General features: G+C 41.1%; 1 protein-coding gene across 2 annotated transcripts in view; it reads left to right on the top strand.

The window, feature by feature from the left end:
• Positions 1-26,651, top strand: part of INTS6 (integrator complex subunit 6) — a 73,155-nt gene that overhangs the window by 15,056 nt on the left and 31,448 nt on the right. For both annotated transcript variants that reach the window (XM_045838992.1, XM_045838993.1), the window contains one exon: positions 5,255-5,344. In XM_045838992.1, the coding sequence (XP_045694948.1) occupies positions 5,255-5,344 (90 nt within the window). The remainder of the gene's footprint in view (positions 1-5,254; positions 5,345-26,651) is intronic.

The following is a 26,651-nucleotide window of genomic DNA, read 5'->3' as shown; positions in this document are numbered from 1 at the left end:
AAGTTACGCAGACGCGCATGTCTGTTCTTCAGAGGCAGCCGTGGTTAGTCGGCTTGTACCGTATCCTCCAGAGGTCTTTTGTGTAGGGTCAAAGGCACTATGTTAAAAGCACTAATTTTTTAAGATGAGTATTTTAGAGTTTTTATGTCGAAAGACTCATTTACAGCATATCGCTTGAGATCTTAACTGAATTCTTGCTGAATTCTAAAACAAAATTTGTAATTTTGGCCTTGGAATATTGGTTTAAATGTATACCTGTCATGTCTTTATTGACTTAAATATTACCATATTTTGTTTGGAATATGTAATTAACTTGTTGTGTATTTATCCCTGTAATATAATGAACCTCCCCATTCTTTCAAAAAGTAGCTAAGCAGTATTAATGACAGGGAATTATTGAGTAGAAGATATAATTAAATATGATTAGGACTACGATTTTACAGATTTTACTACTATAGTTTTAGGCTAAAATAAAAACAATGGAGCTGATTTAAAGGAAAATAGTAAGTATGTAAGTAATAGTACAGGTAATAGCAGTATTTAAAAGATTTTGGCTGTGGTATGCAAATGCTGAAAGTTAGCAACACTGAGCCAAAGAATGTTGTTTTAGTTCTGTTGCAGAGTATGTTAAAAGCTTATTTTCTCAGTTATGTGTAACTGTAATAACAACATTCATTATTATCAGCATTAATGACTACAGTCATTGGATGTGAATTGTATCCTCAGATTCTTTTCTTTTAGAAAGAAGCTTACAGTAGAAGAATATTATGTTTAATATTAAAGTGCCTATATTTTATATTTTCCTTAAAGAATCTGAATTTTGAAAAATTATTTGAAATTATATAAAAAGTGTCTAAAAGGGATGTGAGGTGGTTTGTCATTGTTACCTCTTTATGATCTATGGTAATAGAGGAAAATGAGGGTAGGTAATGCAGGCAGCGTTTCATATTTTTACTGTTTAAGCAGGTTCTACAACGAGGTAAATAAAGACACCCTGCAGATCCGATCTAGCGACCTAGCCAGGACAGAGGTGTCAGTCAACAGCAGCCCTGCGGAGGACGTGCGTGTGGAGCTGCGGTGGTGTAGCACGCGGTTCTCAAGAGAGCCCTTCCCGTCCTCCGTGCGCGGCGCTTCTGTTACTCGCTTGAAAGGAAGTTTCAGATTGAAAAGGCGCTGGTTGTTTCAGAAGTTCCTGATGTTCTCGCCAGGTGATAGGTGCTCTTTAGCCTAGATGTGTTTTGTTGATTGCTGTTGACCGCAGTAGCTTTCCTGGCACACAGCGAAATAGCCAGGCAGCGAGAACTAGGTGTGAGTTCACCAAAGATGTCGCCCCTGGGGTGTCAGAATGCTCGCTCGCCTTCGGTGCCCACGTCCCCACCCATGAGTCATGGGAGAAGTGGAGCTGACACAGGCCCGTGCCATCCTCGTGAGATTGCTCAGAGGACTGGGAGGAAAACTGGAGCCTTTGGTCCCACAGCAGAGCAGCAATGACAGGTTTTCTGAATGCGCAGAGTGGCCTCAGTTTTGCTTCAGAAGATAATAGCTGAGACCTGTTTAAGGGTATAGTAAAATGTCCCTCCCTCCGGTCTGTTGACAATTGGGGGGTAAAATTAAAAATTCTGATTCTTGCGCCCTGGCTGGGTGGCCTAGTTGGTTGGAGCGTCACGTGTACACCAGAAGGTTTGGGTCTGACCCCTGGTCAGGGCACCTACCTAGGTTCGATCCCCATTTGGAGTGTGTACGGGAGGCAACCAGTTGATACTTCTTTCTTACACTGCTGTTTCTCTCACGCTCGTTTCCTCTCTTTAAAAATCAGTGAACATATCCTCAGGTAAGGATTAAAAAAAAAATCCTGATTCTGCAAATCAAACTAGTTAATATTTGGAGAGAAATTAGCCTTATTTTTAGATTTTCAAAACTTTGGCAAAATGTTTTAACACTTCAAGAGTATTTTTTGGTATGAAAATGAAATAGGTTCTAGTGGATAAGTTCTACTTATTTTTTTTTTTAAGATTTATTTATTTATTTTTAGAGAGGGAAGAGAGGGGGAGAGAGAGAGAGAGAAACATCAATGTGCAGTTGCTGGGTGCCATGGCCTGCAACCCAGGCATGTGCCCTGGCTGGGAATTGAACCTGCGATGCTTTGGTTCGCAGCCTGTGCTCACTCCACTGAGCTACGCCAGCCAGGGCAAGTTCTACTTATTTTAATTATATTCTTTAAGTTTTCTTATGGGTATAAACCTTAATTGAATTGTTTAACACTGATATTTTAAAATTATTGACAGAACTTAAGTGAAAATTTTTACTTTATAAAAACTTTTACTTGAGTCTTTTGACCAATATTAAACTCAAATTTTATGAATGAGAGGATTTCTATTAGCATATATCTCTAGAGGTAGGATATTATACTTTGCCCTATATTTTTGGTGACAGAACCAGGTTTCTTTGTCGAGAACCACTGCTTTCAGAGGAAGCTATCTTGAGTTTAATTTGGCTAATGGCAGAAGTCCCTCTACTGGCCGCCTTTGTTGTAGCAGAGGTTATTCAATTCTTTTCCGAGATCTTACAACTAAGCAAAAGTTTGTTTATAATTACTTTATGATCAAGGTGAGTTTTGAGGGAAATTCTAATATAGGTGTATGGGCTGTTTCCTAATTGAGTAACTTCATAAACATAGTTATCAAGAATAAAAATTTTAAGAAGTTACACTTAAAGGTAAAGATTTGAGAATACCTCACATAAATAGGTGGAATGAAATAGTTGTATTTTTCTTTACTTTTTTTTCCTGCCTTTGATCTTACCTGAATTTTCCAAAGTTTAAAGCCTTTGAAGAACATGATACTGTTTTATTTCGTGCTGATGTGTTTGGATGACAGGCATGAACGTGCATGGACAGGGATGGCTGGGCAGGCACGGGAGGGGGTGGTGCGCCCTCGTAGCTTAGCGAGTTCACGAGTCGTGTGGGCAGCACTCATTTATGTTGAGGCAAAGGTAGCGTTTCTGTACTTTTTGAAGCTTATTTAAGTTTGAGCTAATGTAAATGGTTCTGTGAACCAGGGCAGGTTTCTGTTAGGCTGTATAATTAGTGAATAATGAATATTTAAGTGCCCAGTTTTTGAATATTTTGTGCTTAGGGCTTAGGAAGAAATATGACATGGTCCTTGCCTTCACTGTATTGAAACACAAAACAAGAACAATACAAGATGATGGAGTTTTAAAAATTTGTCCTAGAAACACAACAAAATTACCACCTTAACCATTTTAAACTGTAGAGTTTAGTAGCATTGAATTACTTTGTTGTGCAAGGTGGTATATATTTAAATTAAAAATAATTTGTTAAGGAGTGAGGATAAATGTTGTGGGGAAGTAGCATTCAAAATGTACTACATGAAACCACTCCAAACCCAATTTTAGAATGTTTGAAGAAACATTCTATTTATCTGTTAAAATACAAACATATTTATTTAACTTGGGTTTGGAAACTACTACTGTTAGGATGTGGAGGAGGAGAAGGGTGTTAATTATTTAAGGCTGGAATAATCCGGAAGGTTCCATGGAAAAAGAGGAGGACTTAGGCTGGACCTTGAAGACTGGTGAAGAGTTGGGTGGGTTGTGGGCAGGGAAAAGGAAAGCATTCCCCTTGAGGGAACCAGTCAGAGCTGAGAGATGGGTATGAGCGCTGGCTGTTTCTAGATCCATGAGAATACCTGTGCTATTAGAATGTATTCTTTATGTTGGGGGTAAATGGTTTGAGAGTAATTATAGTGTAACATTTCCAAAAATGTATTCTGTTTCCCATGAATGGGGGAGGGAAGGTAAATTCATATTTTTTCCTGCAAGGCTTCTGTAACGTTTGAATACTACCATGCATTCAAAATCTTTTGGAGGTTATATCCAACATATTTTTTAAAATTTGACCAGAGGAAGTTTTCTTCATCTGGACACCAGTCTGAAAAATGTATATGCCACTTAGAAGTTGTGTAACTTGGTCAAGAAACGGTAGCAGGCCCTCCACCCCAGCACTTGATGATGATTGGGTTATAATCACAATTACTGTATGTACAAAGTGTTTGTAAATTCAGCAGATACTGAGTATGTATTGTGATATGCTAGTGATGAGACTTGCAGGAGTGTATAAGGGGAGGATTATAGAACCATAGAATATATTGCATGCGTGTAAAGCCCTTCCGTGCTTGCTGGTCTTAAGTGTGGCCTGCGCACATTGGCATCTCCTAGCCTGCAGTCTTGTTAGAATGCAGGACGGTAGACTCCGTAAGAACCTGCATTTCATCAGGTGCTTCCTGAGCACACGGAAATTGCTATGTGCTCTTTCACGTCATCTCCAGTACAACCTCATTCTGTCCTTGGACGTGGTTCGTCGCTGAGAATTTGATGCCTTTGATTTCAGACACCAGGTTTACCCTCTGGAAACTTCTGCCCTTTGGTTACAGTTTTGCACAGAATGTGCTTAATATCTCAGATGAGAGCCGTTTGTGTGCAAAAGATAAGCTCATGTGTGTACAGGAGGCTGTCAGAAGATAGGTCGCCCAGAATCGCTTGAGAACGACATGACGGGAGATGTGAGTGGAGGCTCGCTGTCGCTGCTTAGGTGCGGAGCATGAGAGAGCCGTATGCCTCGAGTTCCATTGTCACTGCTGCTGCTGTTTGTGTACCCTCCCCCGAGCAATTTAAGTCACGTTTTTCTTAATTTTAATTCTTCATGTTGGACTGTTACTAATTTTGCTGAGCCCAGAGTAGCCTTAGTGTTTGCATGGAAGCAGCTCCCAGACCCCTTCCATCCACCACCTACTCACTTGGTGGGACAGTTGATTACGTTACAGATTGAATTACGTGGTAATGTTCGCCTGCTATTTTGCCTGCCTTTTAAAGAAGTTTCTCCAAAAATATTATCTTTCTGTTCTTTTACTTTGTAGATCTAAATATGTGAAATTATTAAATTATTAAGTCCCCTTTAAGAAATAAGTACTTTTAGTTACATAAATATAAATGCTCACTGTGGATTAAAACAATGTAGGAAGAAATGGAAATCTACCTAATTACATTCCTTTAAGGTTATCTTCTGTTTAGTTTATGTTTCCTCCTAATTTTTTTAATGTACTAAAGCTATATATCACATGTAAAATTCAACAACAAGAAGGGGATTTACGCACTGTTCTGAGAATTGATTTTTTACTCAGAAAATTTAAGCTAAATGTATAGACCTTAATATAATTAATTTGTTTTTTGACATTAGGGAAGAAACCCCTTTTTCTTGGAACCAGCAATAATTATTACAATCACTGATGGGAGCAAGCTGACTACTACCAGTGGGGTCCAGGACGAGGTAAGTTATGTTTATGTCGGCACAGATTATGATCATGAAGCTGAGAAGTCTTTGTTTTTTGTATGCGCTGCAGGATACTGAATCCCTTCAGTAGGTGCTCTTTGGCTCCTTGATGCAGGCTAGAGCCACCTGTCTCCTGGTGCTCACGTGCCTCTCTGGTGTCTGTGGCAGTGGTCTCTGAGTTTTCTTGAATAGCAGTCCCTTCTGTGAAAAAATGTTGAGCCTACCGCAGCCCAATTATATGTGTAATTCTGAGTTTATGTGAGGGTGACGGTATCAGCTCACACAGTACATTTAGTAAAATTAATCTTTATTTTCAGGTTAAAAAAATGAGGACAGAATTCTAATAATTTCTTCCCATATGTGAGTGGATTGCCACGTGCACTCCACTGTGGGCCCTACTGAACTAGAGTATCGCAAAGCCGCGAGGAGGTTAAGATTAGGAAAAGGGAAGGTCTTGGACATTTTTATTCCAAGTCAAATATTCTATAATAGTTATCAAGCTTATCTATTTTCTATTAGCAAACATTATGCAGAATTGGTTTTTTGTGGTGTGATAGCGTGAATACAATAGAATTATATTAACTTTAAGCTGTTTTTATTGTATTTGAACTGCTCATGAACACTATATTTATTTTTTAAAGTATGTTATAGAAGGGAGATGGTTTAGACTACTCTCTTTGCTGTTTGTATTTGCTTTAGAATCTGAACTTTAATTCTCATTATATTTAGAAAGGGTTTGACTAAGTAGGGAAAGTGTAGTTTTTAAGTTCAGTAATTTTTAGCAATGCTTGTCATGGGTGACACTGTGGAGTGCAGACTGGACTTGGAATAAGAATGTGTGGATGTTAGCCGACCTTCAGCTGCCTCCTGCCCGTGTGCACGTTGTGCCACGTCTGAGTCTCTGTCTCCCGTCCACGAAGTAAAGACGGTGGGTAGTTCGTGCCTTCCCGCGGAGGACTGTTGGAGGACTGAATGAAATGAGGTATGTGAGAGTGTGTGGCAGGCTGGAAAGAGAAGAACGTGTTTGCCACGAAGCATCGGAGCCAGTGAAGAATTGCGATTGCCTGACCGTGACCGGGGTGCAGAGAGCCAGAATGGTTTTGTGTGAGCAGTTGAAGTTAAAGGGAATTTAGGCTGTAATTCATGGAGTTAGAGCTGAAAACTTTAGGTAGATGAAAGTGCCATCGATTTCTGAATATTGACTTTGTACTCTGCCACTTTGCCAAATCACTTAATTAGGTCAGGTAGTTTTTTGGTGAGACTGTAGGATTTTCTGTGTACACTATCATGTTGTCTGCAAATAATGACAGTTTTATTTCTTCCTTTCTAGTTTGGATGCCTCATATTTCTTGTACTTGTCTGATCGCTGTGGCTAGGACCTCAGTACTGTGTTGAACAGCAGTGGTGCAAGTGTGACCCTTGTCTTGTTCCTGATCTTAGTGGGAAAGCTTTTAGTTCTTGCCCATGAGTATGATGTTGGCAGTAGGTTTCTCATACGTGGCCATTATGTTGAGGTATGCTCCCTCTGCTCCCACTTTGCTGAGTGTTTGTATGATAAATGGGTGCTTATTTGTTTTAAGGCAAGGTTTTATTTAGGTTATGTAGTTGGAACACAGGTCTGTGAGTTTATGGTTTCCGAGTTTAGGAAAGTCTTGGATCCTATGCACGTGTGGTTCTCCGTGTCCCAATAAGACTCCTCTTCGGGGGCAGAGAGACAACGTACCCCTGATGTGCATATTGTTGCGGCTTAATTTTTGCTAAAATGTTGTGAAGCATTGGTTTGTTCTAGCCGAAATAATTAAACTACGTTACTCATTTTATTTTATTTTTTTATTTTTATTTTTTAAAGATTTTTAACTTATTTTTAGAGAATGGAAGGGGGAGAGAAAGAAAGGGAGAGAAACACCAACATGTGGTTGCCTCTCATACACCTCGCACTGGGAACCTGGCCTGCAACCCAGGCTTGTGCCCCGACTGGGAATCGAACCAGCGAGCCTTTGGTTTGCAGGCTGGTGCTCAGTCCCCTGAGCCATACCAGCCAGGGCCTATGTCACTCATTTTAAAGAGCCTTTCAATTCATAAAAAGCATAAAGATGCTTCTTGTTTCCCTCCTTTGTGTCCGTGTTGGTGTGCACGGGCGTGCACACACACGTGTGCTGCATGTGGTCTGTGTTGATTCCTTCTCGGGAGTAGCAGACAGAGTTTTGCCTTCATGTCTGTTTTTCTTCAGATCTCTTAACCTTTGCCTTCGGCAGAACTTGACTCTTGTTCAGGTTTACTGAAGGAGTGAAAATGTCAGTAGTTTTCATATTAGGTATGTGTGTATATAATTTTTGATGCCTGTGTCTGCCATTGATGTGACTTGTTACTATTTGTGCAGTTGTGCCTTCCACCCACGTGATACATTTTGCCCCAGAGTCACGTGATCTCGCGTGGCGTATTATATCTGTTCTGTGAGTGCTGTTTTTCAGGAGTAAGTGTTCCTGTGCCTTAAAATCATCCTTATGGCATAAGAGGGAACTTTGAGCTCATCTAGTCATGCTATTTATTTTAGAAATGAGGACATTGAGATCCAGGGAGGCAAAGTGATGTGCTAAAGGTTATAACATTTGCTGTTGCCAGAATGTGGATTAGAATTTATCTAAATTCCAAAGACATTCCAGTCCCTTCAGACCAGTGCTTTTTTTCCTGATGTATCTTCTGCCTCTCTGATTCTGTTTTTGTGTGCTCTTAAAATTTACCTTCTATTTACCTGATTTCCTTTTCATTTACTTCAGCTCTTGTGCACTTGTGACGGACGAAGTGATACGTTCCTGTTCACTCAGAGTACCTTAAATGACTGATCACCAGGGCAGTGAGGATAACCACGATAAATAGGGTGTATTTCCAGTACTCACGTTCACAGTCTCATGGGGGAGATGGCCTATTAAATGGCTTTACGAATGCTGAAATAGGGATACACACTGAGTGTATCAGAGCACTAGCGGGGGAGGGTAGGGTTAATATCACCTATCTTGTGTGTGTGTCCAATTCTGTGGAATGTGAATTTTTATAGTCATTTAATTTTGATTAAGTTCAAGGGTCTTGTGGATGATCTGGTAGAGGATGTGGCTTATAGTTTACACGTGTGAAATTTATAAAGAAGCCTGGTATGAAGTTGTTTTAAGCCTAGAAAATAGTTAATGGAAAAACTTGGTGCCATATTGTCTCTTGACCTGGTTAAGATTATACTGGCTGGAATAACCCAATTTCTTATAACTTGTTTGTTAAAATGATGCAGGGATACCGTCTCCTCTGTGACAGCTCCTCTCACAGCAGTGTGTTAGGGTTAGAAGAGTGGCAGCTTTGGATTGAGGACCATAATCTTGACATGTGTATGATCGTTTTACTTGAATCCGTGTCCTTATTATCTTTTTGGCTTCGTTTAATTAAGTCCAGGCCATTGTCTGAGGTGTCGGGTGTGTTTCTAGCGTTGTGTTTCTGAACACTTGTTAGGACTTCTGATGACTGTTTGTGTTGGAAAAGCATGTGTGTATTTTCAAAATATTTTTTCTTCTTATATGCAGCTATTTGATAAAATCGGTTGTTGGCAGTATTTTCGCTCATGAGGAGTTAGATGGGACTTTAAATTCTGATACATGAGAAAACTAGACTGTTTAACCTCCTTAGTGGTAATCTTCGATGTTGAAAAACATACTGTGGTCAAATAATCATGGTACCATGTACGGATGTGTCAAATGTTTTGGTAGAATTCACTAAATTATAATTAGAGTTGCTGAAAACCACTTTTTTCTGGTCTTTGTTTCTTGCAATAATCCCCTCTGGTGCTGTTTTGCAATGGAAAACTGTTCAGTACTGGAGATTCCAGAAGCACGTGGCTAACTAACGGCATTGCTCAATAAAGGGGCCCGCAGAAGTGCTGCCAGTTCCTTCCTGGTGGTGAATGGCGTTCCAGGCAGTGGAGCAGTTATTTTTCTCTTCCTTGGAAGTGCTAATAGTAGTATTACCTTTCACATATGAGATTTCTAAATGCTGAGAATCTCTCTGCGTCTCTATCAGTGTTATGACTGCACTGGAAGTTAACATTTTAAAGAAAATATTTGCAGGAAAAAAAAAAAACAACTATTGGTTTTTGACATTGTAAGTTCTGCCTTTAACGAGCTTTTCCCAGCTTTTTAAGACAAACTAGGACAACTACTTTTATAACTTCTTGGCAGATGTTCAGAAAGGGCATGTGGTGTGGAAGAAAAGTGTCTGCATGACCTCAGGTTCATGTTCAAGTAGCTACCAATGGGGGTCTTTCACCCTCTCAGTTCTCCGAGTTGATGCCCAAGCCTCGCCAGACTCTGAGATGTTGATTGGCATTAGTGATTTTCCAGGATCATGCTGGGCAATGTAAATAGTTTTACCTTGTACAAGGATAATCTGTGATTAGGATCTATAATTATGATTTGTATTTAACTCTTCGGGGTCTGTACTGATTAAAAGGACAGTCTGTTTCCAGTGTCTGAAACAGTTCCGACACCACACCTCTCCTCCCCCCAAGTGTTTTCGTTTCATTAAAATTACTAAAAATACATGTCAAAAGCTGTCAGTACCGTTTGAATTGTGTCAGTAAAGTCTTTGAAACACGTATCTAAAATAGTTTTCCCCCCAGTATTCCTACAATTTCGGGGTACTTTCTCTTTCTTTTTTCTTTTTGAAAAGCCCCCTGCAGAATCTTGAGGGACATTGCTGTAGTGCGATAGAATGTACCCAGCAGCCCTGTGAGCGAATGTGTTTCTGCGTTTTCGCGCCTCCTCCGTGTGGTGGCGCCTGTTCATAGGGATGGGACCAGGGGCTCAGCAGCAGCAGCAGCAGCAAGACTAGCCCCTGTGTTGCTGGTGTGTGGGTCAGCTGTTCTGCACATAGGTACTGCATTGCTCTCTATGCTAGTCTCTATCAGTACAACTTCTTAAGAACATTTAATAAGAATGTGTTGCACGCAAATTATTTGTATTTTTTTAACCCATATTTTTTGCCCTGTTCTGTCAACCCCTGATTTATTGCTTCTGCTGTACTATAGAAAAATATGCATCCGCAATTATAAGTATATGAAAAACATGTATAATAAAAATGCACAATTAAAAGGAGTTGAGGAAATATTTCAATTTAATATCTATAGTGGATTTTCAGCAATTGATGTTTGCAGTCCTCTTATTTTTTTTCAAGGTCATATGTAAGGGAATGTTCTTAAGGATTACCTCATGACAAACACTACAGTGGGATAATTAACAAGAAATGCTGGCTGACTACTCTCTAATGAAACTCTGTGACTGCAGTAACTAATCTGTTGTCTAGGAATCTGTGGTCAGATCTACCAAAATTGTTTTTGTTCAGAGGGTGAATCATCTTTACCCTGCATTTATCAACCTGTCAGAACCAGTGAGCACTGAGACACTGTACCTGTAAGGAAAGTTTCTAGTAGACACGTTGCTATTACTCTTGTGATCCGAGCTCCTCCATACATAAACCACTGTGATATTTAGGACAGCAGTTTTCAAATGGCTGCATCAGAATCACCTGAGATGTTTTATAAAATACACAGGCCTCAGCTCTGATTCTCGAAACTTTCATTCAATTGATCTGGACAGGGACCTGGGGATCTATATTTTTTGAAGTTTCTGATGCACAGGTTTGGAGGGCATAGTTTTAGAGCACAGTGTACCTATAAATATATATATTTTTTAAACTACAAAAAAGTACATGTGAAAATGAATAACTTGAACAAACAAGTTAAAACTGTTTTGACTTACAAGGCCATCAAAATATGTCAAGATGAAAATTAATCCTTGACCTTTAGAATTGTTAACTCTGAGAATGGACTTCTAAGGGATATGGAATCAGCCTTCTGTAAATACAAGATTTCATATCAGCCTTCTTACTGTGTGTGGGCTGGTTGAGAATCCATTATCGGGTAGCCTTGAAATATTAACTTCAGTGCTGGTTGCAGCCTGTAGTTACTGCTCATGGTCTGTGGTGTTGAGGGTGACGCTTAGACCCAGAGCACGAGATGAGGGAGAGGAAGGGAGGGCGAGGAAGGGGAGTCACTTGTTCTTCTCATCTGTCACGTGCTTGCTATCCCGGGCTTAGGAATTTTCATCCAAAGGAAGACATAGTACTGCGTTATCCTTGTTGTGCCTTAATTCCTGGTTTGGATGTCCATAATTGACATTATTTTATACACACACGCACACACATACACTTGACCTAGCTGAGGGCAGCTTATAAAGAATTGGTAATAGTCGCACTTAATTTTTGCTTTCTGTAGAGTTGCTGCTTAAATACCCTTTCCTAACAAGTTGTTCTGAATGCTTAAAAGGATGTGTAGATTAATTCAGCAGGAGTTTTTCCTGTGATGCATAGTAACTGGTTGTGTGTAAGAATTAGTGCGTGCGCCCTCGTGTTTAGTATCGCCATGCTCTAGGCACCGGGAACACAAAGGCGGACTGAGCAAGGCCCCTGCCCCTCGCAGACTCCTGCATGCGGTCTGAGGGTGTGCCAGGGAACAAGCACTTGTGCTACGGCTGTGCAGTGAGAGAGACCTCAGGGCACGAGCAAACAGGGTTCTGAGAGCGTGAAGGGAGAAGCTTAGTTTTGAGGGGTGAGGCGAGGACTGAGCCGTGGCGTTGCAGGAAGAGGGGCAGTGCAAAGGGGCGAAGGCATGGAGCCGGTGTGTTGGGCGGCTGAACCGCATGAGTGAAGTGTAGACACTGTAGGGGGGAGGAGGGAGTGCCTGAAACATAGGTGGAGGCCACATGATGCACCCCCCCCCGCAGGAGACAACATGAATCTGGGTAACGTTTGCAGAGGAGGTGGTACTGGGCATGGTAAGCAGGTGGGTAACACCATCATATTTGCATCTTAACGAGCTTATGCTGCCAGCAAGGGGAAAGAAGATAGACTGAAGAGTGGTAAATGGGGAAGTTTTTGCAAACTACATGCAAGAGTTCTGGCAAACATGTAGGGTGTGCTAAAACCCAGCTAGTGCTGGCTAGGAAGGCGGAGATTTGAGAGAGTCCATGGGCATGCCGGTCAGGTCTTTAAGGTGGTGGCAGGAGAAGAAAGCTGTTCCTGACAAGAGGTTTTGAACCCAGGGTCTAGGCTGGGGCTTCAGGGCCTTCTGTGAGTTTCCTAAAATATTACCCAGACATTGTCCAGCCGCGAGTATGCGCATTTTCTCAGGGACAGTGGCTTACGGGGTTAATCATATTCTCAGACAGGTTAAAAAACAACAACAACAAAATAAATTGACTGGTAGGTAGTCTTTTGAGGTTTCCAACTTGGGAGTCTATGTTGGCAGTATTGACTGAGTGGGGGATACTGGGTAAGTAGTAGGAAAGATTGTAAAATAAATGTTTGACAAAGTGTCTATCTTTAGGGTGCAAGTGTTTTTAAAGGAGTTGTGAGCCAACTTTTAAAACAATAACTTCATAGAGTTTTTTTTCTTGCCTTAGAGTATTTTGTATTTACAAACAGAAATAAGTAGAATCTTATCTCTGGTTTCCTATAGTTAGAATTTTTATTTTGAAGCAGATTAGATAAACCTTAAGTTATCTTACTGTCTATTTATCAGGTCTTTCGAGTTTTTACATTGAAGGTCATAGTGCTGGGGACGTTTAGAATTGCTTATTTCAAACGAGCATGAATGTTGAAATTCAGAACACCAGGCTAAGAGCATTCGTGTGGGGGTACCTTGTGCTAGTGTCAGTTAAGGAGGGTACAAAACTAATTCCTTTTTTGTTTTTAATCTTAATTTAAGTATGTGATTTAAGAAGGTGGGGGGGGTGGAGGGAGGGGGGAGGGAGGAAGGAGCACACTCTCCCTGTCTGGAGCCTGGTCCTTCCTGTCCCCTCCCCCCCCCCACCAGGCCTGTTACCGGTACCTTTACCTTTATCTTGACCTTGCTCCTGAGCTCCATAGGCCCCGTGTTTTGCCTCTGTAACTTGTTTCCTGAACCCATTTCTTTGACGGCTCACTTCCTCTTCCACTGTGACTGACTTAAAAAAAAAAAAAAAAGAAAAGAATAGTAGATTGGCTTTAACTGCATTGGCAGTTTTCTGCCAATTAAACTCAGTTCAAGTCAGCCTGCTGGGTGCGCTTCCTGCCTCTCTCGGTGAGGCTGCAGTTTGAGCCTGAAGGGACTGAGTGCCTGGGGGGGGTGGGGGGGGGTGGGGGGGACACACACGACACACCACAGGCTGCTGGTTGTCTGTAAGTGCCTTCCTTATGCTTGCTTAGCTGTGTTCCACAGTTATTTTTATATGTGATTTCCACTTTCGGTTCTTTTCCGATGTTATACAATAGATTTAAAAATTTTTAAACTTGCATATTAGGAATAAACTATGCACTGACTGGAAGGTATTTTGAAGCTGTGATTTTTACACCAAGGCAAGGCTACATTCTGATCTAGACAAGGCTGTTTTGGTTTATTTTTCCCCACGCTCTGTCTTTTCAGGTTGAATTACTGATTTTCCCCCCTCTGTTTTGTTTGTTGTGGTTTTGATGTTCTTTTTCCTTTCAGCTAAAGGAGCAGCCCAGTGGTTTTCGAGAAGTGCCAAAGTGCACTGACTGCCCCACGTGACTGGTGCCTCAGGGAGGGTCGTGGTTCCTGGGTCCAGGACCGACCTGATCCTGGATGTCACTTCAAGCAGGCAGATCGTGGGGAAAAGCCTTGTCTGATGGCTAGCCTTCCTCAAAACTCTGGTGCTAGTCATCTCGGAAGGCCTCAGAGAAAGCCTTGAAGGTGAGCAGAGTAGAGTGTAGTTCTCTCTGGGGGCTGTGACTACGTGTTGGAGAATCTGATTCAACATGGAATGACATCCCTAACCTGACACACCAGGTTCAGTTGGTGAATAACCTTCAGTTTATGAACTTGTTGATGATGAGCAGACCCCATCTTTGGAGTTATTAGAAACTGCCCTCCTAACCTTAAGACCCATAAAGGGAGGAATTGGATATCTCCTGGGCCCTTCAGAACCCGAGGTTAAAAACCAGCCATCTTTGTAGCAGTTTGTGTTTATGTAGCTCATGTTTTATTGCATCCTATTTGAGGATTATTGGAACTGCCTGCATCATTTAAGTAACATTTTTTGCCCTATGAAAGATTTCTTTAGAGATGTTTTGAGCAACTTGGCTTGGAAAAAAGTTTAATCCCATGCTTCTCTCTGTGCTTTAAGCACTCATAGAACCCAGTTGTTTATATCATACGCTTTACTGCTAAAATTTCAAAATCTAAAACCTGTCCTAAGGCCTATTAGATTTTTTTTTGAGTCACCAGTATTAGAAAAAAACCATAATAGGGGCTTGCACCATCCTCAATATAAGTACATTTTGCCTTTAGAAATTATATCTGTCACTGCTATATTAATATTAGAAAACATACCAAAAAAGTTTTAAAAGACAAAGTGAAAAGTCTTATACAAAGGAGGTTCTGATATTTTCTTCCTCTATACCATGCATTATGATGTGCATGGGGGTTGGCAAACATTTTTCAAAGGGCCAGAGAGTAAATATTTTAGGCTTTCAGCCTAAAAATTTACCATATGGTCTCTGTCGGAACTACTGAATTCCACTGTAAGGCAAAAGCACCTATAGATAATATTTTAAACTAATGAGTGTGCCGATCTTTAGTAAAATTTTATTTGCCAAAACAGGCTGTGGGCTGGACTTGGCTGGTGGGCTGGATTTGGCTGGTGGGCCATAGTTTGCAGACTGCTGGACAACACCGTTTTGTATACTCCACTGGCCTAGACCTTGAAATTGTTACATTGCTGGTGTTGGGTCCTTTCCACCAGCAGTTCTAGAATGTGTTTGGTCTTCTTACTGAGCAGATGAATACCAGTAGTCAGAATGTACTCAGTTTAGTGGAACAAACCCTTACGGGAACACCAGTGATTCGGACACAAAGTTGGGGCGGGGGGGTGAGGTCACGAGTTGGAAAGCTAGGGAATCAGTTATGGAATGGCATCAAGAGTGAAATGACCCAGCACAAGCTGCTGAGAGGGTCAGGCTGGCACTGGGGAATAGTGTCTCATCTTGGACTTGGAAAGATTAATTCAAGTTTGTGATGTAGGTGGGTGCAAAGGCATAAAGGTGCTGAAAGAGACCGGGGGGACCGTATCTGCCTCGGTGCTGATAGCTGGCAGTGCTCAGGAACACAGCAGCAAGAAGTGAGAGTGGGCAGATCGAGGTGGCCCACTGTGTATGCCCTTCCGAGGAACTTGGACTTTCCCTTACAGGCTGACGGGGGCATGGAAGAGATTGCAGCAGAGACTGAAATGATCAGATTTAGATTGTGGAGAGGCAGCGGCAGTGGTGGGGAATGGACAGTGAGGAGGTGTTTTTGGCAACTCATTTCTTTTACCTCCTTATAAGGAGGACACACTTGTTTGTGAGTTGTTTTATACCAGACATAAAGAAACTTGGAATACTATTTAGCGATAAAAAGGGATGAACTACTGATATGTTACAGCATAGATGGACCTCTGAAACATTATGCTAGATGCAAAAGCCCACACGTCACACGAGACATACTGTGTGATGCCACTTTTGTGAAATGTCCATAAAGTGAATGAGTGGTTGCCGGGGAGTGGGCTGGGCACCCACTGCAGGTGGGAGGAGGGGTCCTGTTGGCTGTCGGAAGTGTTCTACAACTGGGTGGTGGTGATGGTTGTATAGCTTTAAATTTACTAAAAATAACTGGACACTTTTTAAATGGGTAACTTTTATGGAAGGTAATTATACCTCAATTAAGTTGTTAAAAAATTAGAAAGACCTCACCTTTAAAATTTGTTGGAGTAAAACTGTTAAAGAAATTATTTCTGTATTACTGATTGCCAAGCAGTTGTCCTTTCCTCTGAACAAATAATAATCTTAAACTACTAGAACCCCCCAAAAGTGGTTTTTAAAACTTAAAACTTTGTGACTATAAAGCATAACTACAGGAACCACCAAGTGAGTCTGATTATTACTAAAGTTTATAGAATTCACTTTGACTTTAATAATTTCTTAACTATTCTTTCCATATTAAATACTATATGAGGAGAACCTTAAATGCTTATATTGGATAATAATATTTAAACAGCTAGAAATATGCTAAGAGAAATTTACTTGATATTATTTTTCAAGGAAATAATTGCTAAAGAACCTGAAGTGTGATTTTAAATTTATAAATTGTTCCTTCATAATCGTAACTGTCATAGAAAACGAAAAAGAAGATATAGAACAGTTGGAAAGTGGTGATTTCACTCAATAGTACTTCTTGAGGGCCTTCTGTGTGGTAGGCCCTGTTCCTTAGGAACAGGTAGTGGTGGGCCTTTACTCTGTTACTATCTTCTGTTCCTGGGTGCCAAAGTAATTTATGAGGTTGAGCATAATCATTAAGAAAATATGTATAAAACTTAGTTGTGTTACTTTTTATTGTTTATAAGGTAACTTCACAACTCAATTTCCAACTCAGCGAGAGTAAGGAAAATGAATCTTAGTGTAGCTGAATCCCAAGAAAGAGGTAGAGCTTGACCATTTTTTTCTGTTTCAAGTCTGTTGCTCTTTACACTCTAGTGTGGGCTTACAAAAAACGTGTAGTGCTGCCTAAGGATAGACATATACTCGTAGATCAGTGGGTAAGATTGAGAGGCCAGAAACAAATCCACACATTTATGGTCGACTGATTTTCAACAAGGGAGCCAAGACTGTTTAATGGGGAAAGAATAATGAATGCCCATATGCAAGAGAAAGAGGTTGGACTCCTACCTGACACCGTATATACCAGAATGAAATAAAAATGGGTGAGCAACTAAATGTGAGAGTTAACACCTTCATTGTCTTGGATTTGGCAGCAGTTTTTTAGAGACGATACTCAAAGCACAACTGAAGAAAAATTAGATAATTTGACTATCATGTAAATGAAAAAAACATTTGTGTTTCAAAGGATATTATCAAGAAAATACAGAAACAATAAGGAAATATTTGCAAATCATATCTGATTAGGACCTAGAATATAGAATATACAAAAATGTATTGTAATACAACAATAAAAGGTAACCCAATTAAAAAAATGGATAAAGGATTTGAAAAGGTATCTCTCCAAAGAAGACAAGCAAATGACCAGTAAGTACGTGAAAAGAAGTTCACCATCATTAGTAATTAAGGGAATGCAAATTAGTGAGATCACACTCACACCCATAATGGCTATAATAAAGAAGATGGATAAGAACACGTGTTGTAAATGTAGAGAAACTGAAACCCTCATAGACTGCTGAGGGGCATGTAAAGGAATACAGCTGCTGTGGAAAGAGTTTGGCAGTTTTTTCAAGAAGTGAAACACTTAACATATGATGCAAAAATTCTCCTTAGTATGTAACCAAAAGAAATGACAGCATGCCCCATATAAATATCATATCAGCATTTTTCTAATGGCTAAAAAGTAGAAACAACCCAATGTCCATTGACTGTTGGATAAACAAAATGTGGAGTATCCATACAATGGATTATTATTCAGCCTTAAAAAGGAATGGAATTCTGACACACACAAGAGCGTGATGAACCTCGAAGACGTGCTAAACAGAAGAAGCCAGATACAAAAGGCTGCTTACGGGGCAACTCTATTATATGAAGGATTCAGAAGAGGCATTCTGTGGGAACAGAAGTAGTGGCTGTTAGCTCTTGCGGGGGTAAGCAGTGCTGCTGATGGGTATGAGGTTTCTTTTTTGGGGGATGAAAATGTTCTGGTCCTGCAGCTCCACCTCCCTGGTTCAACCATTCTAAATAAATGCAATAAAACAAATAGAAAAACTCACATCTTTACCCCCACATGCCCTGGTTTTCTCTTTAGTGACTTTAGTTTCTGTATTTCCTCTCACAGCAAATTTAGAAATCGATTCTGGTGTCTCCTTTACTGCCCTACCTCCTGTTTAGCCCTTAATTACACTCTGGCTTCTGATTCTACCATTCTTAATCAGGTCCCCGACAACCCCCTCATTTCCCAAATCTAGTAGTTGGTTTGAAATTTTTCCCTTTCATGATGTTCCTTATGAGCACACTTTCTTGAAGTATCTCATGGCTCCTGGGTTTACACTCGCCTGGTTTTCCTTTGGCTTTTTGTTCCATTTTAATTCTTGATCTTAGGTATTTGGTCATCACTTGATGTAGGGATTAGGGGCACTGACCCCGAACCCCCACCCCACCCCCATCTCCTGTTGCCCCCCCCCCCATGCAGTAAACATGCATATCCTTTAAGTTTCAGAAATGTTACTTCTTTGACAAAATTTTTTTCCCATCTGCGTCTCTGTTTTTCTCTCTGGATATCAGACTCTGAATCCACCCATCACCATCATTATTTATCTTTTGTCTCCTACTTCATCTCTCTTGTCCTTTCTTGGAATTTTCCTTAACTGGGTTCGTAGAGAACATGACTTTCATTAAGGTTTGTGGATTTTTTATCAAAGTGAAATTCACATAACATAAAATTAATCATTTTTTAAAAAATATTTATTTATTTATTTATTTTTGGGGGAGGGAGGGAGGGAGAGAGAGAGAGAGAGAGAGAGAGAGAGAGAGAGAGAGAAACATCAATGTGCGGTTGCTGGGGGTTCTGGCTTGCAACCCAGGAATGTACCCTGGCTGGGAAAATTAATCATTTTAAAGTGGACAGTTTAGTGGCATTGAATACATACCTTCCTTTTTATTAAAACTTTTATACCAGACAAAAATACAAAGGTGCTGTAACAGAGTGAGTGCACTGGTTTTTTCTAATCCCAGGTGGCAGACTCTGGAACAGGCAGATTCTTTCATGTATCTTTTCTTGACCAGATCATTTCAGTTTGGGTATCCTTGGATTTTAAACTGTTCTTTTTGCAAATTATCTGAAAAATAACTAAGGATTATGCTTACTGAAAGGAGAGGCAGGAATGAAAAGGACTAAATCCTGAGTCTTAGGACTGCGTTTAAATCTGTGGGGAAGCAGGAATCAAGTCTCTCAGGGCCTGACCTTAGAGATACGGTTTGTTTGTCATTTGTTATGAGTAAGAGCTAAGACTGGGTTATATTTGAGGACGGAGATTTAAGAAATACACACTCAGTTTCACCAAAAATGTTAAAATTCTACTGGAAGCCTTTTCCCCGTCTGTATTACCCAGTCAGATCTGTCATAGGTGGGACCTGACCCTGGCAGTGCCAGCTCTGTCTTCCGAGTCACAAATGCGTTTGGCGTTAGTTTGGTTAGAACGTGTGGTTCCCTGCCTTCAGTGCACATGCTGTGACTCTTTGAATACACGTTTTCTGCAACACAGCAAAACAAGTTCACAGGCATCTAGTTAGTTAGGCCTTTAAGGATTCTGAGAAGCAGGAGTGATTTTTTTTTTTAGGATATTGGTTCAGCAGCTGTAGTTGGGACAAAAGCAATAATGGCCTAAAATAGATAGAAATCTTCTTTTTCTCACACACCAAAGACTGAACCTGCCCTGAGCTGCTGTCTGGGCCCTCAGGTTCCTTCTACTTTGTTGCTCTGCTTTTGCTTTTATTGGGACAGCTGATAATGGTTTTCCAACACATCCTAGTGCAACACTACAGCTGCATTTTGGCGTGTGGGAAGGAGTAAAGAATGCGGAGGACAGGCACGTAAATTGTTGTTGTTAAGAATGTAAAGTGCTTCCAAGGACCCTTCATAATGAAGCCACTCTGGTGCTTCGGTTTTGCTGATGTCGCCTTAAGTGGGAGAGAGCAGGAAACACGGTTAATTATCTGTCTGAGGTTTAGGTCTGGTGCTCTCACGAGAGTGTGAGAGTGTGTGTGTGCGCGTGGGCGCACGTGCACGTCTTTTTTGTTCCATGGAGAGGACTGAGAGTGAGGATTCTCACCTGGGTCTTTACAGAGTCCCTCCTGGAGAGGAGGCAGAATACTGAAGGCACCAGACTCCAAACTAAGTGGCATATGTATTCCAGAGCATTTTCTCTCCCCTCTTTTTTGCCACTAAATATACCGTACCCCAAATTTGCATTAGTTTGTATTTCTTTTGTCGCTATCATTCCTTTCATTTAGCTATAATTTATATACAACAAGCTATAGCAATTTTAAGTGTAAAAGTTGATGAGTTTTGACAGATGTAAACATGTTATGAACAGTACAGTAATAATAATAAGAAATACATCTGTCACCCCAGAAAAGTTCTCTCATGCTCCGTTGGCATTTCACTGCACCCTGGAAACCGCTTAATCTGCTGTTTCTCTCTCTCGATGAGTGATTTGTCTTTATAGCTTAATCAGATTTTGAAAGGGTCAAATAAATAATGTTATTACTCAGTTTATATCCCAGTTTTCCTATTTGTCTCACAGTTATTTTGTTTGGATCAGAAGGCAAACATGGTTCATACTTTACATCTGATTGTTACCTCTTTGTAACCTGAAGTCTCAGAAGTTTAAGACGAATTTGGACCCCTGAATGTTTCTTATTAGGGAAATTAGTACCTTACGATGAATTAGCATCGAACCAAACAAAAGTATGATTTGGCGTTAGATCAGTTAACGTACAATAGGCAGTGCAAGTAAAAGCAGTTGAAATTGCCGGATTTTGGAAGTGAGAGGTAAAATTTTCAGGTGTAAGGGACGGCAGTGTGATTGTGTTATGGAGTGTGGGGAACTGTTACTGAGGAATCAAACATCTGCCCAAAACCAGCCTCTTAAAGGGGAGCACCCAGCAACTTTTTTAGCCTCTAATAATTTATAGTTGAAATTAAGAAAATAAAAAAGTATTCTAAAGTTAATCAAATAGAAATATAAATGAAATACTAGTAGTCTTTGATGCACCATGAAATTACACTATTCAGACTAAAAGCGCCGAAGATCCCAAGTGCCAAAGATCAAGATCACAAGCACAGGCTATAAAATGTGACTCTGATGTTCTGCTTAACATCTGATGGCCAAGAGGGATTCAGAGGAACCTCCAGACCTAGTGAGGAGGAGACCTGGATTCGAAGTCTGCGATACTGGAATTCCGGGAGACTGTCGTGCAGCAGCAGGAGCTGTGCAGCTGTGGGAGTGACTAAGGTGCTGCTGTTGGAAAAACTTTTATGTACATTTAGTGTTAAATTTTTGGGAAGCAAAGCAATATATTACAATTACATTGATACACCTTATAGTCTAAGTTATAAGTAATAGGTATGTTGGAGGATTAGATAAGATGATTCAGTGTAGGATATCTAATGGAAACCCTTAACTTTTACGTGATTTGGGGCCGTATTTGGTATGAATAAGAAATCTTAAAGCTTCTTTTGCTTCCTACCTCTTTAAATAAGCAACGGTTATTGTTATTTTTATGGGCTACACTCTGTTTCTAGAAGATAGGGACACACACAGGGTCCGGCAGAAGTAACGCCTGCGTGAGTGTGGTTAGCAGGGTAATAAATAATGTGGGTGTGGAATGTATAGTTTTGATGTGAGCATTTCACCTAAAATGTCAGGTGGTGTGCTTGCGTGTGATATTGTTATGTTCCAGAATGATATGCTTATGGTTTTGTAATAAAAGACTGTAATGAAAAGGGGGCAGTATTTGTGCTGGACCCTGTACAGTAACACCTGTGGAAATTAGTTGATATGTTTTTGTGCATTAAGTGCTCTCAGTTACATAGAAAATAATGGCTCTCAACGTGGTTCATAAAGCTTTTACTACATTTTTATTTTTTAAGTTTCTTTACTGACATGCTTTAAATTAATTTTCTGACCTGATACTTCATAATTTATTCTAGTTTAAATGTTTTATGTTAGATTCTGAATAATTTGGGATATTATTTAATAATTATGTGTAGTTATACATTAGAATTTATAACATTATTGTACTTTTAAGAAAATGTACTCTTCTAGTGTGTATGATTTGGAGCTTAGCTTTGTGGTTTGTTTGTTTTTAAAGTCATTCTTTATACATTACAGAGCCTTGCTATCACTCAGACACGTTACATCATCACTAACATTAGAGGTAGAGAAAGCGCCAGGGCCTATTAATCTGTTTCTTCCTTTTCTTCCTAGTCCTTTAGCTGTCAGTTACACTGGTGCTTTTTTAAAATTATTATGTTAGCTCCCTAACTTGTCTTAGTTTCCTTCAATCTGTCATACCGCGGCAATAATTACTTTAAAGCATGCTGCTTGAGTCTATTTTTCTGCTGTTCACAGAGTTTCATTGCTTTCCATTGCCCTTGGTATCCCTCACAACCCAGCCAGTCACCTTCATTATCCATCTGTCTGTGTAGTTACTTAGCATGTTTATTGCGTTTGCGTTTCTCTTGTGAACCCGTCACCGCACTAGGCTCTGAGATCCAAGGATAAGTGAAAACAAGCAGGAGCTCTGCCTCCATGGGTCTAGTTTTGACAAGACAAACATTAATAAAAATATCACACAGATAAAAGTGGAATTGAGATGGTTACAAAAGCAACAAAAGGGAGGACTCTGTGTTACTGGACCTTGCAATAAGGGTGCTCCAGACTCAGGGAGGTCATGGAAAGCTGAGATCGAATGAGATGAGTAGGATTCGCAGCACAAAAAGTGGAAGGGCGGTCACACCGGGCGGGGACTGGACAAAGGCTCTTGCCCCGCAGGGAGTGTGTTTGAGAAGGAGGGGTGGAAGAAGGCTGACGTGACCTGGAGCAAAAGGAGAGGACTCGTTATGAGAAATGGAAGGGAAGGTTGCTTGGGCTTGACACCACGCAGGGGCTCTGAGGTCCTGCTAGGTAATTCATTAATACAAAAGCAGGCTTTTAACTGGAGGGGTGTGGAGGAGAGGAAGACAAGTGGATGTTGTACTGGCCAAGACGTTGGTGATGGTAGAAGAGGTAGAAAGAAGCAACTTTCAGGAGATATTTAGCAGGGTAAAGCAACCTCATTTGCTGACTTGTCTTGCATTTGGGGTTATAAGCAAAAGGAGGATGGCGTCTTACAAAACTGGGTAGAGCGCGGTGCCATTCATTGAGCCGGGACATGCCAAGAGAGGACCGGACCGCTTTGGGTGGGGGAGAATCGTGAGTTCAGTTTAGAGCACGTTACAGGTCCCTCGGAGCCATTTGGGAGGGAGTCTTTGACACTCGAAAGATCTAGGCTAGATGTATAAAATTTTTAATTATCTGAGCATGGATAGTAATTGAAGCTGTGGGTAGGGGGGATGAGGGCTTAGAGCTTAGAGGGTTTATGAGTTGGCGAAAGCTTAAGCCTGGCCCTTGAGGACCTGCAGTACTTAACGGCCAGGTACTGCAGGGTGAGGGTGGGGTGGAGTACGGAGAGAGGAGCAGCCCGGGAAGAGGAGGAAAACCATGAAAATATTTCAGCATGAAAGCCAAAGGGAAAAGGTCTTTCTAAAAAGTGGCACATAGTTTTGAATGCTCCTTGGAAGCCGTATCTGAAAAATCTCTACTCGTTTTCATGACTCCTTCAGTTTAGTCTGTGTAACAAATCACCCTAAATCTTAGTGGCTTGAAACAACAACAGTTTATTATTCCTCGGGATTCCGTGGGCTGGCTTCATTCAGCTGGGGGCTTGGCTGGGGCTGGGACACCCGGGATGGCCTCACTTGTTTGGGCATTGCCGCCCACTGTTGCCTGGGCACCTTGCTTCTAGACCCTGTAGCTTCGGTCTCTCCCAGTGACCTGTCATCAGTCGTGGTCCAGCTCAAGCTTCTGTGCATGACGGCTGGCTCCGGAAAGGGGTGACGGCAGAGCTGCGAGGCCTGTGTTCAGTAAGACGTAGGCCTGGAACACGTTAACCACGCTGTGTGTCATCCACCACATGGACCGAAGAAAGGTCGTCGTGGCTTGTAGTGGGAGTTGATTTAGTAGAGGGCAAAGATGAGGAAAAGACTAGCAGATGGAGAAAAACTCAGTATCATTCCTCTGTGTTTTCTCTAAACTCGACCCCAAATTTCCGGAATGGTTCCAGTTTCTGTCCGTGTACGCTTCCTCTCCCTGAATGTCACTCCTTCGCTTCCCCATCCTTACAGGCCTTCTCAAAATCTTCAGTTTCTCTTTTTTGTAATTTGCTTTCCAGTAGTCCTGAATTTTAATTTAGTTTTTCACTCCAGTGTTTTTTTTTTATTATTATTTCTTTTTGATCATGATCTTCATTTTGCATGTTCCCTCTAACCTGCAAGAGTTTCTAGATTCTCAGTACAGTTTCCATGCTTCAGACTCACTCAGATGCCGCTCCTCTGTGAGTCCGCCCCATTCACCCCCCAGGTAACCCCGCATTCCTCTGTCCCTCGGGCGGCGTTGGCTGTTGTCCGTGCCACCGAGTGTACTTCAGCTAGTCATTTACGTGTTCTCAGAGGTGTGAAATTACGGTGTCTGATGTGTGGCCTTGTGTTAAATCATTCCTGTGTTAAAGCTGGATTTGTGATCCCCATTCTTATTTTTATAAAGGCCTCGCATGATAACAATTGAAAATTGAATATTAATAATGGCCTAATTGCTTCTTTGATACCGTGCCAAGCTCACTGGTATGAATGCATTTAAACTGTGGAGAAATGGGATGGCTTGGTGTGAGAAGTTAAAAAAATTTTTTTGCAAAAACTGTATGGTCCTGTTCTTTTTATCTGTGAATCAGGGAAGAATTTGTGAGGTTGTGTTCTGTGTGGGCCACAGCGGGAGTGTGTCCACAGGGAGATTATCATCGTGAGCATGGTGCACCGAGTTAGCTGGGGTAGTTTTTGGGGCTGGACCTGTGGGAAGGTGGTTTGTCCACTCTTGCTCTGGGCGCGAGCACGTACCGGGGCCGGAGGGATGAGCTGCTCACACACACAGGGGCAGACTAGCACTCCCAGCTCTTGGAGATGAGACTGTTTGGTTCTGTGATGTTCTGTGATGTTTCACAAACGTTGCCGCGGAACCCGTGTCTGTGTGTCTGGACCCACATCTGTGTGTGTGTGTGTTGGGAAAGGTACAGTTGTTGTTGGCGGGGCACAGAGCGGGGCTTGTGCTCTGATTGTTGCCCTTAATCTGCCCCTTTCACTCTTGTACTTTCCTTCGGCTGTGGGAATGGGAGGGACCTTATTTGTTCTCTCATTTGACAAATACCCATGCTATCTGTGGCGGGGACACAGCAAAGAATCAGATTCCCCTCCTTGCACTCTTTCAAAATGGTCTGATAGGCAGCCAGACAATAGGTCACTAAAACAAGGGGGGAGGTATGATTACTAAAAGCGACCACGGCCGGGTCGCCCAGTTGGTTAGAGTTGCCATCCTGGTATGCACAGATGGACCCCTGGTCAGGGCACATGCAAGAAGCAACCAATGAATGCGTCAATGAGTGGAACAACAAATTAATGTTTTTTTTTTCTCTCTCCCTCTCTCTCATATCAAGAACTAAAAAGTGTGTAAAAGAGGATGTATACTTTGATTTTCTCCACCGATAGAACAAACTGGCAGGACATCCGAGTGCAAGGGGGGACCCCCCTCAGTGTGGTACAGATCAGTCAACCCCGAGTGTCACGGTGGGCTCTGGCGTGAGCATTGCCCGGGAGCCATTTGGGTTGTATGCCCAGAGAAATCTGTTTGGTTCCTGAGTTAAGATACTTGAAAAATAAATTTCTTTAATCTTCTTTCACTGTTGGCTGACTTTTATTTATTTTTTACATTCTGCAAGTTTAAAAAATAAGAAACACTGTATGAGAATCCTCATTAGCTGAGGTTTCATAATAGTTTCTTTTAAAGTGGACGAGCTAAAATATCTCAGATCTTCTTTGGCTTGCTGTAACCCTTATTAACCCTGAAATAATGCCATGCTTATGGTGGGCACTCAGTGAATAACTAAATAATTAAAATTAAGTTGAGCCCTAGTCTGTTCTTAGCAAAGTCACAAATAATTAGGGTCTGAATTACAATTAAACATAAAACAACCAAATAAAGGGGAAATTGCACTGTTACATGCACAGCAGATACGAGTGTAACTAACAGTGGGTTTTCACCGACCTAACCTGCCCATCGTCTTTTATGTCTATGGAGAAAAAAATTTCTTTTTTAAATGAGGAGTTCAAGAAAGACTTAAAGGTAAAAGGGCAGTAAGAGAGATCTCCAGAGGAAAGAAGGAAAGATAGCACAATCTTCCTAAATTTAAATTGGAGCTGCATTTCCTTTTCTGTTAGCTGTTAAGATAATTGCTTAAGATACCTGGACTGGTGGTATCAGTGAAATTAATCATTAAAAATAATAAGATAGAGTGTACTGAGCAGTACAGACTGGTAGAAGACACTTTTGTGAATATGAATGTGAGTATGAATCTAAATGTCCATTTT

This window comes from Phyllostomus hastatus, unplaced genomic scaffold, assembly GCF_019186645.2.
Source record: "Phyllostomus hastatus isolate PE091 unplaced genomic scaffold, TTU_PhHast_1.1 phas_contig_29, whole genome shotgun sequence".
Classification (NCBI taxonomy): domain Eukaryota; kingdom Metazoa; phylum Chordata; class Mammalia; order Chiroptera; family Phyllostomidae; genus Phyllostomus; species Phyllostomus hastatus.
Note: the sequence above shows the minus strand (reverse complement) of the source record. Positions and strands in the feature narration are given on the sequence as shown.